At 55.4% G+C, this 17,764-nt stretch overlaps 2 protein-coding genes across 4 annotated transcripts in view; one reads left to right on the top strand and one right to left on the bottom strand.

Annotated features, from left to right (window-relative positions):
• Window positions 1-8,873, top strand: part of ZBTB46 (zinc finger and BTB domain containing 46) — a 58,359-nt gene extending 49,486 nt beyond the window's left edge. For all 3 annotated transcript variants that reach the window (XM_084296694.1, XM_084296696.1, XM_084296695.1), the window contains one exon: window positions 3,462-8,873. In XM_084296694.1, the coding sequence (XP_084152820.1) occupies window positions 3,462-3,848 (387 nt within the window). In that variant the 3' untranslated portion in view covers window positions 3,849-8,873. The remainder of the gene's footprint in view (window positions 1-3,461) is intronic.
• A 1,445-nt stretch (window positions 8,874-10,318) lies between these two features.
• SLC2A4RG (SLC2A4 regulator) lies at window positions 10,319-14,053 on the bottom strand (the record flags this gene model as incomplete). Its single annotated transcript, XM_084296392.1, is given in 10 exon segments — window positions 10,319-10,568; window positions 10,664-10,758; window positions 10,760-10,786; window positions 10,870-11,119; window positions 11,227-11,327; window positions 11,583-11,830; window positions 11,934-12,043; window positions 12,779-12,785; window positions 12,788-12,938; window positions 13,754-14,053. Coding segments are annotated over 10 exon segments (1,401 nt in total). The 3' UTR covers window positions 10,319-10,456.
• Window positions 14,054-17,764: the final 3,711 nt, after the last annotated feature.

Here is a 17,764-nt window from a genome sequence, read left to right on the forward strand (position 1 = left end):
TAACTTCTGGATTTGTAGGCTGTGCTTCTCTGGTAATCTTGTTTCCGTTATGCATAACATTTTCTGGTTTAATTGTCAATCTCGGGCAAATCTGCAGAGATGAGTGCTGATACGCATCAAGTGAAAATACGTTACAAAAATAACATGTAGAAAAAGGAAATGGGTTTATCACCAAAAAAATATATCTTTTTTTCTCTTTCAGTTCCTCAATTGAGAGCCAAAGACAAGAGGGGACTATTTTAGTTTTATGTTTAGCTCAAATTAAAAAGAATATTTTTTTTAGTCTTTACATAAATTTAAATTAAATATAAATGCCTTTTTTTTTTTTTTTAATTGGGACGTTGAAGTAAATTCAGGACTTTTGAGATGCAAAGACTTCAGGACAAATGATCCTTCTGTGTGGTTTTAGAGAACAAACTGAGGTTTCTGGACCCATTGCAGTGAACAGGTTGTGCCCAAAAGGAAGTCTGTCCCCTCCTGTGATATCTGCAGGGTTTTTCAGCTAAAATCCATCAGCAGTTTCTCAGTTCTAGTTCGAAGTGACTTGTCTCCGTGTGTACAGGACTTTGTAACCTGCTCTGCTGCAGCATCCCACGGGACTGCTGACTGCTCAGAGCAGTGAACCTGGTTATTTTGGCAGGTATTTCATGGCATACCCAGCCAGCTTTGTCCCTGATGCTGTCCCAGAGGCATGTGCCTTATCCTCGGCAGGGCTGTCCCTCGGTCAGCTTCTGGCCAGCTGTAATTTTCAGAAATTCAGGATATTGTCAGCACGTTTATTTTTCCCCTGTCCAAAGGAATAGTCGTATTCAGTTAGAATGTGTTTTTCCTAATGACACTTTAAAATACCCAGTGCCAAATGCCGTTTTTGTGTTTAATACTTAATAATTCAGTGATACAGTAAGCAGGCTACTTTCTGATCAGCACCCAGAACTATCACTCACTTTGAACACGATGACTTTACTGTCAGCACTGGAAAAGAGGGAGGGAGATGATCGGGTTTTTAACAGATGGTTCAATTATGTTAAAATTTATGTTTCGACGTAATTGAAATGTATGCTTTCAATTATGTTGAAATTTATCTTTCAATTTCAAGATGTTTCAATTACGTAGTGTCTGTTCTGTAAATTTTTATCTGGCTCTTCTAGCCCCAATTCTGCCCCTTTTACTGCCTTCTGCAGCAGCGCTCAGCTTCGGGTTCCTGGAAACCACCCTGCCCTCAGTTCAAAACGAGTGATCTGTACTGAGCTTGTTAAATGGCTTTGACCAGCCTTACCCAGCTGCTTTTGAAACAGCTTACACGTAGGTTAAAAAAAAAAAAATAAAATACAATGACTTTGCTTGATATGGTTGAAGAATGAGACACGGAGACCAGCTCAGAGCGAGGAAAGCCTGAGGTGGGAGAGCATCAGAGGAGCGCTGAGGCTTTGAGCACAGCCGGGGCTGGGGAAACACAAAGGTTGAGCGAGTGCTCGGCAGCGGTAGGTGCTGGGGGGTAAAATCGCTCAATTTGTCCTCTTTCCGAATATCTGCAGCTCAGCTGGGTGTGCCCTGTGAAGAGCGAGTGCGGGGTTATGTGGAAGCCGGCGGTGAGAGCAGATTATCCTGTACGCGGGGCAGGAGCCAGGAGCTGGCCTCGCTGTCGATTCCCACATGCTCAGAGCAGAGCTGTGCCTGTTTTCGTCTCATCAGCTGCATTTTGCTGAAACAGCCTCCTGCTGAGCCGGGGTCCAGGCAGCCTCGCGCTGAGGGCAAGTGACAGAGAATAAGGCAGCGGAGCCATCGATGTGCAGGCTGTTAAAATCTTACCAGGCAGCTGATTTAAAATAAAAGGAAGCTCTTTTTTTTTTTTTTTTCTCACACGAGGCATGTTTAACCGGCGAAACCTTTCGCAGAGGTGATTGTGAAGATAAAAAGAATAAATGAGTTGAAAAAAGGATTAGACACAGGCGATCCATGCCCAGAGGCTCCGATAGCTGATGGTCTGCACGTAGCAGCTTGCTCGGGGTGACCCTAAATCATGGGCTGTTGGAAGTTAGTGGAAGATGGATCGTTCCCTATTTTTATGCTGTTCCTGTGCTGCTGGGCACTGCCAGTGGTAGGGCACTGGAAAGGTGAACTTTTGGGCTGTCCCAGCGTGGCGTCTATAAATGAAGCTTCACCCTGATCTGGGAGCATCCACAAGGGCCTGCTACCCGGCCTCTGCTCCCTGCTTTTATTTTTATATATTATATATATGCGTGTGTATGTCTAATATATATATACACCTACATACATGTATATACTACATATATAGAGCTTGTGTCTGTGTGTACATATATGAAATTCAGGCATTCTCGTGGTAGTTGGCCATTCCCTCTAAGAGAGGTGCAGGTGAACGTTTTGGGCCAATTTCTTGGCTTCCAACAAGGCAAAAACAGCCAGAGACAGAGCTCACCTTTGATCAGGCATTCCCGTGCTTCTCAAAGTAGGCACTTTTGCTCGTTGTGTAGTTTTGTTTGGATCTTGAAGCGATTCCTCCTACCCCGCGCAGCATTTTGCCACTTACAGCTTCCCCTGGAAGTGTGATGGCTCCATATGCCTGCTATCCTCAGAGGTAAAATACAGCATGCTTGGGAGAGCAGACGTTTGTGACGAACCATTTTTCAGCCAGCAAAGTAGTTCAGAGGCAGGCTTAGGAGTGTATTCGGCTGCTTTTTTAGGATGCGGGGTGCACTCACAGTGCTCCTGCTCTCTGCTTCTTGGCAGCAGTGGGCTCGGGAGAGAGGCACCATTAAATTAACACGGCATGAATACCAGTCTGATCGTAATACCAGTCTGATCGTGCGTTGCTCTGCTCTTGCCTGCAGAGAACTGATGCTTGGGGTGATGTTGGGTTTGATTCTTATTTTTTTTCTTTTTTTTTTCTAAAGATTTTCCTCGTGCTTTTTTCATGCTTTGCTGGGCACGGTGCAGCTCCCCCTTGTTATGATCCCTGGGTGTAGCTGTGCTTCACAGCCCTATGGATGAGAAATTCACAGAGGGAACTACTGCCTCTGGCAGGCCGGCAGAAAACCTCACGTTTCAGTCTTATTGGTGAAACTTTCCGGCGTGTTTCCTGGCAGCTTGGAACTCTTGTATCATCGAGGTTATTTTAAGTTAGTTTGCCAAAACTGTACCAACTTGGTAAAATGATTGCGCCCCAGGTTTGAAAAGAAGAAAAAAAGGAAAAAAGAAAACCAGAGGGATTGGGAGTTCCTCTCAAAACTGCTAGTTTGATCAAAAGGCCTCCTCGGACGGGTTTCCTGCTGTATCAAAGTATTAGAGTTGAGTTAATTGTGATGGGCTAAAGTTCAGCGATTAAGGCCCGCGGGGATCTTGGTTCTTGGCGTTGTGCCTCGCAGAGAAGAAGCGTGCCTGTCCTTAAAACCCCCGGTCTGTCCTCGCTGGCATTACATTTTCTGATCGTTCTCCTTTCCTAGGTCCACAGCAAGGACAAAAAGTACGTCTGCAAAGTGTGCAACCGGGTGTTCATGTCCGCAGCCAGCGTGGGGATCAAGCACGGCTCTCGCCGCCACGGGGTTTGCGCCGATTGCTCGGGCCGGGGCATCGCGGGTCACCTGGACCACAACGGTGGAGAAGGCTCCCCGGACGAGCTGTACCCCGGCGAAGGGCAGTACATGGAAGACCCAGACGACATCAAAGTGGAGGGAGACGAGGAGATGGGAGACGACGACGACATCAAGTGGAAAGACGACGTAGGAATGCCGCAAGACGACGTGATTTTAGATGACGACAAAGATGTCGACTCTCCGCAGGAGCAGGAGAACTCTGGGGAGAACGACAAGGATTTTACCTGGATTTCTTAGGGATTTTATTATTATTATTATTATTATTTTTCATTTCGTTCTGTTGTTTGTAGGGGGCGGGAGGGCGGGGGAGGAAGGAGTATGTTGGAAAAACTAAGTAGCCTTGTTGTCGTCCATGTGTGCAAAATACTTTCTGTGTTTTCTAAACGAGCCCTTCTCTGTTCCACTCAGATACTGTGTTAGCGGTGTCGCTTCCAGTGACACGACCGACTTCACCTTCCCCCTTCTCCCTGCAGGAAGAAACCCGACCCGGAGCGAGCCGGGCTCCTGCGAGTGACTTACGGTGTCCGCGGGGAGGAGCGGGCGACTCGCAGGCTGCGTAAAGCTTCTTCCCCCTGTACCTCTCCCGCCCCGAGCCCAACACCGGGGAGATCTTGTATCCGAAGCAGGTTTTTTTTGGTGGTGGTTGTTTAATTTTTAACACCTTTTCTGCGTTACAAAATCCCTGCGGCGGTGCAATGGCGAACTAATGTGGAAACAAATCGCTGGGCGTGTTTTTGAGGGCTTTCCCTAACGATGCGGGCCTTTTTTTTTTGCAAAGTTGTGTAAAGAGTTTTTATTGTTTGTTTTTTTTACGGAGCCAAATAGATCAAAAGGCAAGTCAGATTTGCAGCCTTACGAGTTCTCGTCATACAAGTAGATTCGTAGCTTCCAAAAAGAATCACCATCAGAAAAGATCATGGCATTTTCTTGGACCCACTGGCACCTTACCCGTGTCCCGTCTTCCAGCCTTGCTTACCGCATTCACCCAAACGAGTGCTGGTGTTTCCACAGAACTCTTTTTTGCTATAAAGGGCATGGGTAATTGTCTACCTGTCATCATCTCCCACAGATATTTTCACTTTTCTCCCTTTGCTCAGCTGCCTTTTTCATAAATATATGCAAACTGTAGTTTAAAAAAAAAAAAAAACAAAACACAAAAACGAGGCATTTAGCAAAGTGCAGGATGGACTGTGAAATATAGGAAGATAAGGTGAGGAAATCCTAGGGGCAGGGGAAATCCTGCTGCTCCTGCCCAGCAGGCTTCAGCGGGGCCGGGGTTTCTCCTGGGTGCGTTGCTTTTCCTTGCCAAGCTGCAAACTTCGATTCATCCTTGGTAGGGGTAAAGCCTATCAAATTCTCGAAGGAAACCTTCAGTTTCAGCTGCACTAGTTTGATGTAAATTTGCAAATAGATTTTTTTTTTAAAAAAACTAGAACCAGGTTTCTCTCCTAGCACGTCTCCTGAAAGGTTTTGTGGGTCTGCTCCAGGTAGTTGGATTCTCCTTGTCCATATCGGCCACTGTTGCCTTCTTCCAACTACAAGGAAACGACAACAAAGTGCATTGGAAGTGTCTTGTTCCTGCGAGAAAGCTTGTTTTACCTTTCACCTCTTTGCTTCTGGTGCTTTTTTTAACAAAAAAAAAGAAAAGAAAAAAAAAAAAAAAGCTGAAGACCTCACTATTTCCTTGCCGTGGAGCAATTTTATACAATGTCTGTGATGACGGTATCTTGAAACCTGCCACAAAAGACAAACCTGTTGCCAGAAAGCCAAATGACTAAAAGGTGCTATTTTATTTTTTTTTTCCAGTGGTGGGAAAGGCGATCTCTGTGGGGAGGGAAGGAGTTGTCGCAGGTGTTGTTTCCTTAATGAAAAAGCACGGTTCCCCCCAGCCAAGAAAACAGAGTTTATTGTACAATAAACCCCAGGAAAGCAAAGGATCTTTCAGGATTTGAGCTGCTGAGCACCAGGGCTTGTTTTTGGGGAGCGTGGCCAGGTGGGAGCCTTGCTCCTGGCCCTGCAGGAGCTGCTTCTCCCTCATCCCCGTGGCACGAGCCACATCCAGGGGTCGTGGTTTTTATTTTTGAGTCCCTTGCTCTGCAGCCGTCTCCGGTTCCCCGCAGAAGCTCGCCGCCTTCTCTCTGCCTTTTTTTCCCCCTTCGTGCTGACGGAGGAGCCTCCAGCACCTCCTGGCTGCCGGCTTTGGGTGCTCGGCGGCTCCTTTCTCCCCGAGCCACCTCCTGGCCCCAGGTCCAGCAGCATTGGGCTCGGGGGGGGGGGGATCCCCGTAGTCCTGCTGCTGTAGTCCTTAGGATCGGGGAGGTGAAGCGGACCCTGTCGCTTTGAGCCGGGACGGGCAGCCCTCTACAACCCTCTCCGGGAAATATTGAAAGCATAGAGCGCTGGGGGCGCGTCGAAAACGTTTTTATTGACCTTGTACAAACCTGGGTTTTGCATTTTAGCTTCTTGTCAAGCCCTGTTGCTGTATTTAAAAGACGTGAACAGAACCGGTATTTTACGATTGGACCTTTGTATGCTTTTTTTTTTCTTTTTTTCTTTTTTCCCTAAATACAAAACCAATCAGCGGTTGTCTGTTGGGGGGGTCCCGGGGCGTTGCCTTGCACGGGCTCTGTATTTATTGTACCTGTAAATGTGGAGGGGTGGGCTGGGGGTGGCCGACGGCCTCGCAGCCCTCACTTGTTACGTGTAGACAAATACATACAGTACTTAAAAGATATCTGTAGCTTTGCTTTTTATACCTAAGAGCTGTTTGATTTTATTTTTTTAACCCAAACCGTTCAACCCCCTTTGTTTCTGTGACATTCCATCTTGCTCATCTGTTCCGATTCCAGAGTAAGAGTTTCGCTACCCTGCCCCTGGGGGAGAGCCGCAAGCACTCACCCCAGGTTTTCCTTCTCCTCCCTCTCCCTAGCATTTAGGTGGCTCCATCTCCGTGATCACTTACGGGGTGCGTAGCTTTACTTCGCTTGGCATTGGGAAATATTTCCTTTTTTTTTTTTTTTCCCCCTTCCTTTCCATTTTTTTTTTTTTTTAACGGCGGACAGTAAGCCACGCGGCTTGCAGAAACGTTTCCTAGTAGTGCCACTTTTGAAGCTCTTTGAGCTGAGAATGCAAAAAAAATAAAAAAATAAAAAAAAAAAAACAGAGAAAAGAAAAAAAAAAAAAAAAAGGAAAACCCACAGAAAAGCTAACTTGTTATAATGTTACCATTATAATATAGCACATGCTTCTATATTACTAACATACACTATATATACCAAATAAAATCGTTCTAATATGTGATGTATATTTTTAAGTGCTTTGTTTCGCTGGAGGTGTGCAGACGTGGAAACGCAGGTCCTGGAGAACTGCTCCTGACGCTTCCGTGCTCCGGAGGGCTCTAATCGAGGCTCGGTAGTTAAAAAAAAAAAAAAAAAAAAAAAAAAAAAAAGGGCACTTGGGTTTTTTTATTTAATGCTGAAACTTTATACGATGCCACCGGTTGCCGCGAGCAGCCGGTGCCGGGGGGCTCGGGCGTGGGGTTTGGGGGGGTGATGGGGGGATAAGGGCTGCAGCCCCCAGCCCCGTGGGGCCGTGCTCTGTGCCCGGACACTGCCTATGCAAACTCGGTGCAAAACGCTCGCCCTGCCCGTCCTACCCACCTAGGGTGGCCTTCGGCACCGCGTCTTTGTCCCCTACGTCCCCTCCGGGCTTCGTACGCCTTGCCGGGGTTCCCTTTTTTTTTTTATTTTTTTTCTAACTGTATATATGTCTGTGTGTGTGCATGTGTGTATATACAGCACTATATACGCACATACAGCTCTAGTTTCCAGAAATAGCTCCCTTAGAGATGAAAAATTAATCCATGTAGTCCGGTGATGAGTTTTTTTTTAAGTATTCACACTTGTAAAGGTTGCTCCCTGAATTTCTTTATACTATTCTTTATTTTTCAAATATAAAAGCGTGCCAGGAATTGGAAGAGCATTTCAAAAAGTGCTTTGAGAGCTTCTCGTGCAGGACAGCACCCGGGGGTGTGAAAGCATCCGTGCGCTGTCCTCGCCTTCAGCAGACGTAGCCGAGGAGCGGAGACATCGTGCAGGCAGGCTTGGCGCGGTGGGTAAGGGAATTCTGTAGCAATTAAGGCAAATTCCCTTCTTGGCATCTCCCATCAATTTATTTCAAAAATATATATTCTCAAAAAAAATCATAAATCGTCTGTTCTCACATAGGGTTTGTCCCTTGTGGACGAGGCGTTAAGGTCACCCTCAGACCTCACAGCTCGGGGACGGTTCGGTGGGGAGGTGACAAGGGGGGGACTAAGGAAGGATCGCAAAGTGACTGTCTCTTTTGTTTTTTTTTAACCAAAAGTCAGTGTTTTGGACTACAAAAGGAATATTTTTCGTACGAAAGGAAGCCCGCTCTAGCGTTAGGTCCCGTTTTTTCTTTTGTACCTCGACGTATGCCTTTAACTGCTCTGCTTTTCCAAAGCGAAAGCTGCGTTCGGTCGGCGTTTTGTACGGATGGTGGGGGAATTAAAAGGACTTCTGGCAGCCCGCGGGGGCCGAGGGCGTGGGGCCAGGCCCTGCAGCCCCTCTCCCCCGCCGCTTCCCGTTTTGCACATCGCCCTTTAGGAAAGAAACTCCATGAAAAAAAAAAAAAAAAAGAAAAAAAAATGCAAAAACTGGAATTTTTTGCAATATCCTGAAAGATAATCTTATTTTAGCTCATTCTGTGACATGTGCGACTCCTAAGAAAGCCATACTTAATGGTTCTTTTTATTCTTAGTTCCTATATTGTTTTGAATTTCTGCCTATTTTTTTTTTAGTCCTGCATAGTAAGAGTGCTGTGTGTATGCTTTCATATATATTTATTTTTCAACGTGCTTTAAACCTGTCTGCAAAAAGAAAGCTAAACAAAACAAAACAAAACAAAAAAAGGACAGTGTTTGAAGATTGTTGATTATTTTTTTTGCTGGGAATATTCTATATTATACTGACTTTATATTAATTATTATAAACCTGTGTTTGTATTGAAGATGTGTTTAATATTTTGGGGGAGGCGAGGAGATTTTAGGAACCAGAAGTCAGTGGGAGAACATGGCTGTGTTGTACTGATTTTCTGTAAATGTAGTTCAGGTAAATATGCCCTTATTTTCTAGGTGATCTCACAGTTTCTTGTCTGCCTGGGCACGCCGGAGGTGTGCCTCTTGATTATAATTACTTTGTGATGGGATTTAGCTTAGACATACTTGCAAAAATCAATCAGTTTCAATAAATTGGGAAATTGCTGCTAAATTTTTGGTCTGGCTCTTGTTTCTATCTTTTTTTCTTTCTTTTTTTTTAACCTTTTTTTATGCCCTCAGGGTGCTGCTGCCTTTCTCTCCCCGGGTCCCTCCAAGCCCCTGTGGCTCAGCCCCCACCCAGCACCAATTTCTTCACTTTTGGGGCTTTTATTGAAATGAAAACGCTGCCTCATGCCCTGTTCCTGGTTCTCAGGAGGACAAGGACAGATCTGTGCAGCCCCCCCAGTGCTGGGGATGCTGCAGGATTGGGGCGAGGGCTGCACCAAGACCCCCTCCTCACTCCCCCCTTATATCACTTTGTGACAGCAGAAGCCCAAAAACAAGCAGGTAAATGAAATCATTAAAAAAGAATAATAACAATAAAAAAGAATCCAAATTTTTTTTAATTTTTTTTCTGGATCTGACACATCCCACCTCGGCACCGCAGCCGGACACGAGCCTGGCACGGGCCCGTCCCAGCCCACGGGGCCAAAGCAGCCGGACCCCCTGCTGAGGGGGGGGGCACCCTGCAATGGGGACCCCCCCTACACACAAGGGGGAGCAGCCCTGGAGCGGGACGGGATGGGGGAAAAGAGGGGCGAAGGCCATAAAGCCCTGTACAGCCCCGGGGCAGGAGGCGGCACGACGCCACGGCCGGCACGCTCTGAGGCCCGGGGAGGGAGTAGTTTAAAAAATAGGACTTTTTATATATTTTATTTAAAAAATAAAAACACACAAAAGGAGAAAAAAAAAAAGGAAAAAAACAAACAAACAAACAAAAAAAAGAAACGTCTTTGTGCAGTTTGGCTTAGTGCAAATGGGCGCGTTCCTGCAGGCACTTCCCGGAGCACGGCCCCCCCGGCGGGAGCGGCTGCTCCCCAGTTACAAAAAAAAAAAATCGAGAGAAACAACGATACAAAGAGTAAAAACCCCCCGGGGGGGGGACACCCACGTCCACCTCGGGCACCCCAGGGTGCCCTGCCTGCCCCAGCTCAGGGACACGCGGGTGGGGGGCAGGAACAGGCACCCCGGTGAGCCCCCCCCCCCCCAGGCCCTAGGCACAGCTTATTTGAGCAGCGGGCAGCCCCCTGCCCTTAAGGGGGGGGCTCCACGGGACCCCAACCCCAAATGGGGGTGGGAGAAGCCGGCCGCCCCCCCCCCAGCCAGCCCCCACCGCTGTGCCAGCAAAGGAGGGGGGGGGGGACAGAGAAAGATTTAGCTTATTTTCAAAGGAAAAAAGAGGGAAAAGCTCTGTGGTGGTGATGGGGGCGGGGGGGCTGTGTGCATAAAGCTTTTTTCTTTTTTTTTTTAGGGTGGGGGGAGCGCTGGCGGGTCAGGGTCAGGCCCTGGTGCACATGGGCCCCCCCCCCACCCCATGCCCCATGGGGCCCCCCCCCCATGGCCGCGGCAGCGCGGGGCCGTTCCCTGAGTCCGGCGGGGGGCCCCGGGGTTTGAGGGAGGGGGGACAAAGAAGGGGGGGGGGGGGCGCAAAGGCACCTCAAGTGCAAAATGTGCAAGAAGAAAGGAGGGGAGGGGGGGGACAGGTAAAAAATAAAGGGGGGGGGGCTCAGTCGAGGAAGCGCTGGCAGGCCTTCTTCCAGCGGCACGCCGTGCACCACATCTCCCGGTTCTCCATGCCGTACACCTTGCGGCACTTCTTGGCCTCCCCCCGCGGCTTCCTGAGGGGGAAAAAGAACGAGGTGGGGGGGTCAGGAGGACGTCACGGGGTGAGGTGGGTGAGGGGGGGGGGTCCACGGCGGTGGCACCGACTCACCTGGGGACAGCGGGCGGCTTGGGCAGCACCGGGGTGGGCACCGCCGGCGTCATCGCCACTGGGGTGGGGGGCACCGGCGGCCGCTTGTCCCCCCCTGGGAGCCGCGGGGGGGGCCGGGCAGCCCTGTGGGGAGATAACGGGGGCACCCCTTAAGTTTAAAAGAGCACCCATGGGTGCAGCACGGTGGGCACGGGGCGAGGCCTCACCTGGTACGCGTGGTCGGTGTGGACGTGGCAGAGGCCGCCGGGGGGGGCCGCCGGGGGGCTACGGGGGGAGGCCAGAGGCAATTCGGGGCTGGGCAGCGCCTCCGTGCCCGGGAAGGCGGGGGGGACGGAGGAGGTGGGAGAAACGGGCGTGAGGCTGGAGAGCCCGTCCGTCAGCGAGTCCACGTCCACGTCCAGCTCCGTGTAGTAGAAGTCCTCCTCGCCGTCGCTCTGCTCGAGGTCGGCTTTGCGGCTGGAGGGACGGCGGGGTTGGGGTAAGGGGAAGGGGTTTAACACCCCAAAAAAACACAAAAATAAAGGGGTTGGGGGCTGCGGGGTGAGGGGAGCCCCCGCGCTTACCCAAGGTGCACGGTTCGGATGTGCTTCTGCATCCCTGAGGAGCTGCTGAGGACTTTGCCGCAGCTCTTCCACAAGCACTTGAACATCACCTTGGTGGAGTTCTGCGGGAAACAGGGGGCAGCCCCGGCCCCAAATTCAGCCCCACCATCATTCCCATCCCCACCGCCACCCCAAATTTCATCCCACCACCCTCTCCAGCACCAAACTCACCGCCATCCCCAACCCCAAGCCCACCACCTCCAACCCCAAGCCCCCCAAACTCTCCAGCCCCAAGCCCACCACCATCCCCAGCCCCAACCCCAAACCCAGCCCCATCCCCGCCCCCATCCTCATCCTTGTCCCCGTCCCAATCCCACCTTCCTCTTCCGCGGGATGGGCTCCCCGAAAACGAAGTGGGTGCCGTCGGGCTCGTCGGGGCCCTCGTCCGGCGGCGGGGCGGGCAGGAAGGCACCGGGGACGTGGCCGGAGAGCGGGGGCGAGGGGGTGGAGGGGGTGGAGCGGTCGCTGGGGGGGTCCCAGCTCCAGTCCCCGCTGGTGTTGCTGCTGCTGCTGCAGCTGGAGGACATGGTGGGCGCCTCCAGCCAGGGCTCGCCACCAGGATCTGCTGCAGAAGAGGAGGAAGAAGAGGAAGAGGAGGGTGAGATTCCACCACGCTGCATGCCCAGGGATATGGGGGGGCACGGTGTCCCCAAAATTTCTGCTCTTACCTGGGGTGGGGGGTGCTGGGGGGTGGCCGAGCACCAGGGGGCTGGTGGAGAGGCTGGTGAGCACCGCCGCTGCCATCACCTCGTCGATGCCCGCCTTGCCCAGGGGTTTTCTGCCAACGAGAGCAAACGGGGGCTGCAATGAGCACGGCTGGGCCCCCCCTCATCCTCCCCATGCCCCCCCATCTCCCACCCGGGGTGTTGGGGTGATCCCACCCCCTCCCCTTAAGCCGAGGTGGCACCGGGAGCTGGGGGGGGGCACCGGCACCTGCATCCTGCTGAGTTAAACGTGGGTTTAGCTCAGCCGGGGCCGAACGACTTCCTGAAGTGGAAAAAAAAAAAATAGAAAAAAAATAGAAAAATTAGAAAAAAATAAATAATAAAAAAAAAAAAAAACAACAAACCGCGAGCGGGAGGTCAGGAGCCGCAGGAGCCATTTTGCAACCGCGTCCCAAAGCTGCGGCCCCGCAGGAAGGAGCGGGACGGCCCCGGGGGGGTTGAGGGGGGGCTGAATTTTGGGTGGGGGGGCTCCCGGACGGACACACGGACGGACACACGGACGGACACAGCGCCCTGCCGTGCCCCAGCTCCCGCGAAAACCGAATCGGCGCGCGCTGAGCAAGCCCAGATTTTTATTTATTTTTATTTTTTTTTTTCCCTTTTCCCTCAAATTCGCGCCCGAGAGCTGGACCGGGGGAGCCCCGGTGCCAAGAAGCTGCCGCCTCCACCAGCTCCGTTTTCAACCCCGGGCACAGGGCCACCACCAGGGCTCCGGGACCCCCATGGCGAGCAGGGAAGCCCCCGGGGGGGGGTCCATCGGTGCATGGTGCCCCCCATCGTGCTCCTACCTGGGGGGGGAAAGGGGATGCAGGCGGCGTGCAGCGCCAGGCACCGCTCCAGCCCCGCGTCCAGCACCCGCAGCATCGCCTCCTGCTCGGGGGGGGCCAGCCCCAGGGGCTCCCCCAGGCGCCGCAGCCAGCCCCGAGCCCCCCGGCGGGGCAGCGCAGCCTGCGGGGAGAGAAAAGGGGGGGGGGGCACGTTAGTTTAGGGGGCTGGATCCTGGGTTGATCCCTTCAGGGATCTGTTCCCTATAGGGGGGGGGGGGGGTAAGGAGGGGTATGGGGGGGGATAAGGGGGGTTTGGGGGGGATAAGGGGGGTGTGGGGGGGTGATTTTGGGGGTTTGGGGGGGTGGGGGGGGCAGCGCTGTGCTTGGGGAGTGCGGGATCCCACTGGTATATCCCGAGTGGATCCCAAATAGATCCCAAATAGATCCCAAATAGACCCCCCCCCCCATATAACTGGGATCTACTGGGGACCCCCCCGAGCCCCACGACATCCCCAGCCCCCCAAAAAACACCACGGGGCTGCTCCCCCCGCCCCCCCGGTGGATCCCCCGGTGGATCCCCCGGTGGATCCCAATGGGGGGGGGGGGGGGCGTGTCCGCCGGGCCGGCCGCCAGCGGATCCCTCCCGGGGGGGCGGGGGCCCAGCGGCAGCGCGCGCTTCCCGGGGGCGGCACCGGCGAGCGGGACGGGACGGGACGGGACGGGACGGGACGGGAGAGGGGGGGGGGGGGGACACCGGGAGGGTCCCGGGGGTTACCGGAGGGTCCCCGGAGGGGGGTGGGGGGGTACCGGGGAGGGGTCCGCTCCCCCCCCTCGCCCTCCCACCACCCCCCCCCCGGCGCCATCTTAGCGGCGGGGAAAGTTTGGGGAGGGCGCGGCGGGGCCGCTGTCAGCACCGGCACCGGGACGGACACCGGGCACGGCCCCCCCCCCCACCGCTACCACCGGCACCACCACCGGCACCGCCGCTCCCGGTACCTGCGGGGCCCCGTCGGGCTCGGGAGGGAGGCGGCGGCGAGCACGGCGGCGGCGGGCGGCGGAGGCGGCGGCGCCGGGCGGCGGCAGCAGCAGGGCGCAGGCGGCGGGGGGGGGGGCGCTGGGGCTCCATGCGGGGCGGCGGCGGCGGCGGCGGCGGCCGCGGCCGGGGGCCCGGCGGGGAGCGCTCCGCCGCGCGGCCCGGTATCGGCGGAGGCCACGCCCCCCCCCGCCCCGCCGCCTCTCGCCATTGGCTGCGACGCGCCGGGATGGAACGCGGCCGCCGCCTCCTCGGCTTCTCATTGGTTGCGGCGCGCTGCCACTTGGCCCCCTCCCTTGCCCCGGCCACGCCCCTCCGCCCCGGCCCCGCCGCCGCCATCTTCTCGCCGCCCCGCCCCGGCCCCGCCGCCACCTCCGCCGCCACCCCGCCCCCGTGCCCCGAAAGTTGACGGAATGTCCCCAAAAGTACCGTTCCCCCCCCGCCAAATAAAGCGGTTCCCCCACACACACACCGAGCTACACCCAAGTTGTGCCGTCCCCAAAGCACGGGGCGACCCCAAGGGATTGCCGACCCCTCCCGCGCAAAGTGCCCCATAACCTAAAGTGTTCCCCAAAAAGTTGTGCCCCCCCCCCAAAATAAAGCTTCTGCAAACTCTGAGGGAAGCCTGCAGAGCCCCCTAAAGGCCAAAGGGGTCCCCAGAGTTGTAGCCCGCCACCCAAAGTCGGGGGGCTCCCCATAAGCTATAGTGTTCCCCAAAAAGTTATGCCCCCCCCCCAAAAAAAATTGTGGGGCTTCCACGAAGTTAGGACCCCCCCAGACCTCAAAAAAAGTCCCTTCATAGCCTTAGGGCTCCCCCGTTAGCTATAGGGTCCCCCATAATTTACAGGGCTCCCCCTGAAGCTGTGCCACCCCACATGGTGTTTGACCAAATTTATGGACCCCCCCCCAAATTACTCACCCCACAGTTACAGGGGATCCCCCAAATTTGTGGGGTTCCCCAATATCCTGGTAGCCCCCTCAGAAAAACGCTAAGGTCCCCCAAAAGTTATGGGGGTGCCCCACTGGCTGCTGGGCTCCCCTGGGAGTTACGGTGCCCCCCCTTTGGGGGAGACCCCACCAAAAAGCCCCCGGCCCCACAGGGTCCTGGGGTGCCCCCATTGCTTGGGGTGCCCCAGGAGCACGGGGTGTTTTGGGGTGCCCCAGGAGCGTGGGGTGCTTAGGGTGAAGTCCTTGGGCCCCCAACACCCTTGGGGTGCCGCTTCTGCTCCTCTCCTGCCCCAAAACCCACAGGGCTGCGGGCAGGGGCCGCTGTGGGGCTGTTTGATTTTCCGCCCCACAGCCTGAAGGCCGGGACAGAGTCCGTGCGGTCACCCCTGGGTGGCCCCCGCCTGTCCCTCCCCCAAATTCCTTATCTGTGTCCCCCCCCAGTATCCCCCAGTTCCCAGCCCCACTGTCCCCTTGCACCCACAGGACCCCACACCACAGATGGGGGCTGAGGGGCACCCGTGGGGGCTCGGGACATCCCCAGCCTGCGGGACCAGCACGGCCCCACAGCCCTCGTTAGCACTCGGGAGTTAACAACCAAGCACCCTGAGTTATGAGTTATTAGGGTTTATGAGTTATTAGGGTTTCTGGCAGCGGGAGCGGGGTGGGGGCTCCCACTGGCCGTCCCCCGGCCTGGTTTAATGGTTAAAGCCGCCGACCCCAAATGGCACAACGCCCGGTGGCACCGCGGGCACCGCTCCTGGCACACCGGGCTCGGCCCCCTGCCATGGGGCATGCGGCTGTGGGGGATGTGGGGGTGTATGGGATGTGAGGGTGTATGGACACAGGATATATGGGATATGGGGCTGTATGGGATGTGGGGATGTATGGGATGTGGGGGTGTATGGGATATCGGGATGTATGGGCACAGACTGTATGGGATATGGGGATGTATGAGATATGGGGCTATATAGGATATATGGCTGTATGGGTGCAAACTGTACGGGATATAGGGTTGTATGGGAGTAGGCTAAATGGGGTTTGGAGCCCTACAGGCTCCACCCTGCTGTATGTAGGGTACGGAGCCACTCAGCAGGCACAGCTCCGGGTGTGGGGCTGTTGTGGGTGCAGAGCCCTGGGGCTGCCTGCACCATACGGTGTGTGAAGCCATACGGGCTGCATGGGGCGTGCCGGGCCATATAGTGTGCAGTACGGTGTGCAGCACCACAAAATGTGCACCCTGTGCAGCAAAGCGTGCAGTGCAGCACAGCATGCAGCACCCTACAAGATGAAGCACAGCACCCTACAGTGTGCAGGGCAGCGTGCAGCACCCTACAGCATGCAGCTCAGCACCCTACAGCGTGCAGGGCAGCGTGCAGCACCCTACAGCACGCAGCACCCTACAGCGTGCAGCACAGCACCCTACAGCGTGCAGGGCAGCGTGCAGCACCCTACAGCACGCAGCACCCTACAGCGTGCAGCACAGCACCCTACTCCAGCACCGTACCTACTTGCAACCTGCTTGCAGCTCCCTACAGCTCGCTGGGCTCCTGCTCGCTCCCCCTTGTGGGAACAGCACTGCCCAGCACCGTCCCCTTGCAGCGGGATGGGGACCCCAAGCAGAGGGGCAGGAGCCTGCAGCCTGTAGGGCCCAGCTGTGCCCGGGCAGGGAGGGTGCTCGGTGCTGCCAGCCCTGCCCGATCCCCCTGACACCACGCTGGGGACCCCATCTGTCAGACCCCAAAGTGATGTTTTGGGATTCTTTGTTTGCCACCCTGTTTTGTGGGGCCCAATTCCATTGCCCCAAGGACTGGGAAATGCTCTCGCATTTCACTGGGAGCACGCCAGGCTGAATGGGACTTAGAGGTGACAGCACCCTGCCAGCGGGGCTTTTTTTGGCTGCCACGGTGCTGCCGGGGCAGGTTTGGGGGATGCTTCAGCCCCCGAGTTCATCAGGAGCGATCGAAAGCTGTCCTTGGTGTGCGTGCGGAGCCTGCCGCTCCTGGGGAGGCAGCGCAGAGATTCCCACATCCCAACCACCCCAAAACTCGTGGGTCCCATCTTTCCCTGGTCCTACTAGGACGTGACGCTCACGTGTGGGGCTGCTGCAGCCCAAATGCAGCTCCCAGGGGATTCGGATGAATCAGACGGGGGAACGGGGATGGAGAAAAAGGGCTGGAAAAAAAGGGGGACAGGGAAATGACGCAGCCGGCGGGTGAGCCCACGTGCGGCAGCATCACCACGAGCCATCCTGTGCCCTTTTCTATCGGGGCCCCCATCTCGCAGGGGGATGGGAGCAGCTGCCGGGGCCAACCGTGCTATCTCACAGGCCTGTGGTTTGGCATCTAGCGCAGCCCCGGCACGAACACCCCGCTGCCTCCCCGCCTGCCGGGGGTTTAACGTCCCCAGCCTGCGGCTCCTGGTGCCGCGTTTTCGCTTTTCATCTCCTCGCCTGCTTCGATCGAGGGCGAAGCCGGCGGAGGCGGGCGCACGGTTTCCTTCCTCCCCGCTGCGCCGCGGCGCCCGGCTGGGCATCCCGCCCCGTGCCAGGACCCGCAGCCTTTGGGTCCCCGAGGTGCCACCACCCCGGTGGCAAAAGGAGCTGGCAGAGCCCCGGGGCTGTGACTTTGGCACGGCCAGGGCAGGATCCGGCCCCGTAGGCGAAGTGTTGGTGCGGGAGGGGTGATCCTGGCACCACCGCAGTGCCTGAAGCACCAGCACTGGGCCCACGAGGCAGGGTGGCCATCCCAAAGCAGACCCCGCGGCCACCTCTGCCTCGCACCATGGTCACAGCCAGAGCCACCACTTCTGCCTGCCTCCAAAAACAGCTCTGGGAGCACTGGGGGACGGAGCAAAGCATCCCGTCCTCGCTCAGGGCACAGCCCTGCTGTGGGGTGGCCTGATCCTGCAGCCCAGATCCACCACGGGGCCAGCTCGGAGCCCTGCCAGCAGCAACCCCAAAAGACATCCCCTGCAAATTCCCCTGGCTGGGGCACCCCGACACCAACCCGCAGGCACAGGGCGGGACG

Source organism: Netta rufina, assembly GCF_964035555.1.
Source record: "Netta rufina genome assembly, chromosome: 16".
NCBI lineage: Eukaryota > Metazoa > Chordata > Aves > Anseriformes > Anatidae > Netta > Netta rufina.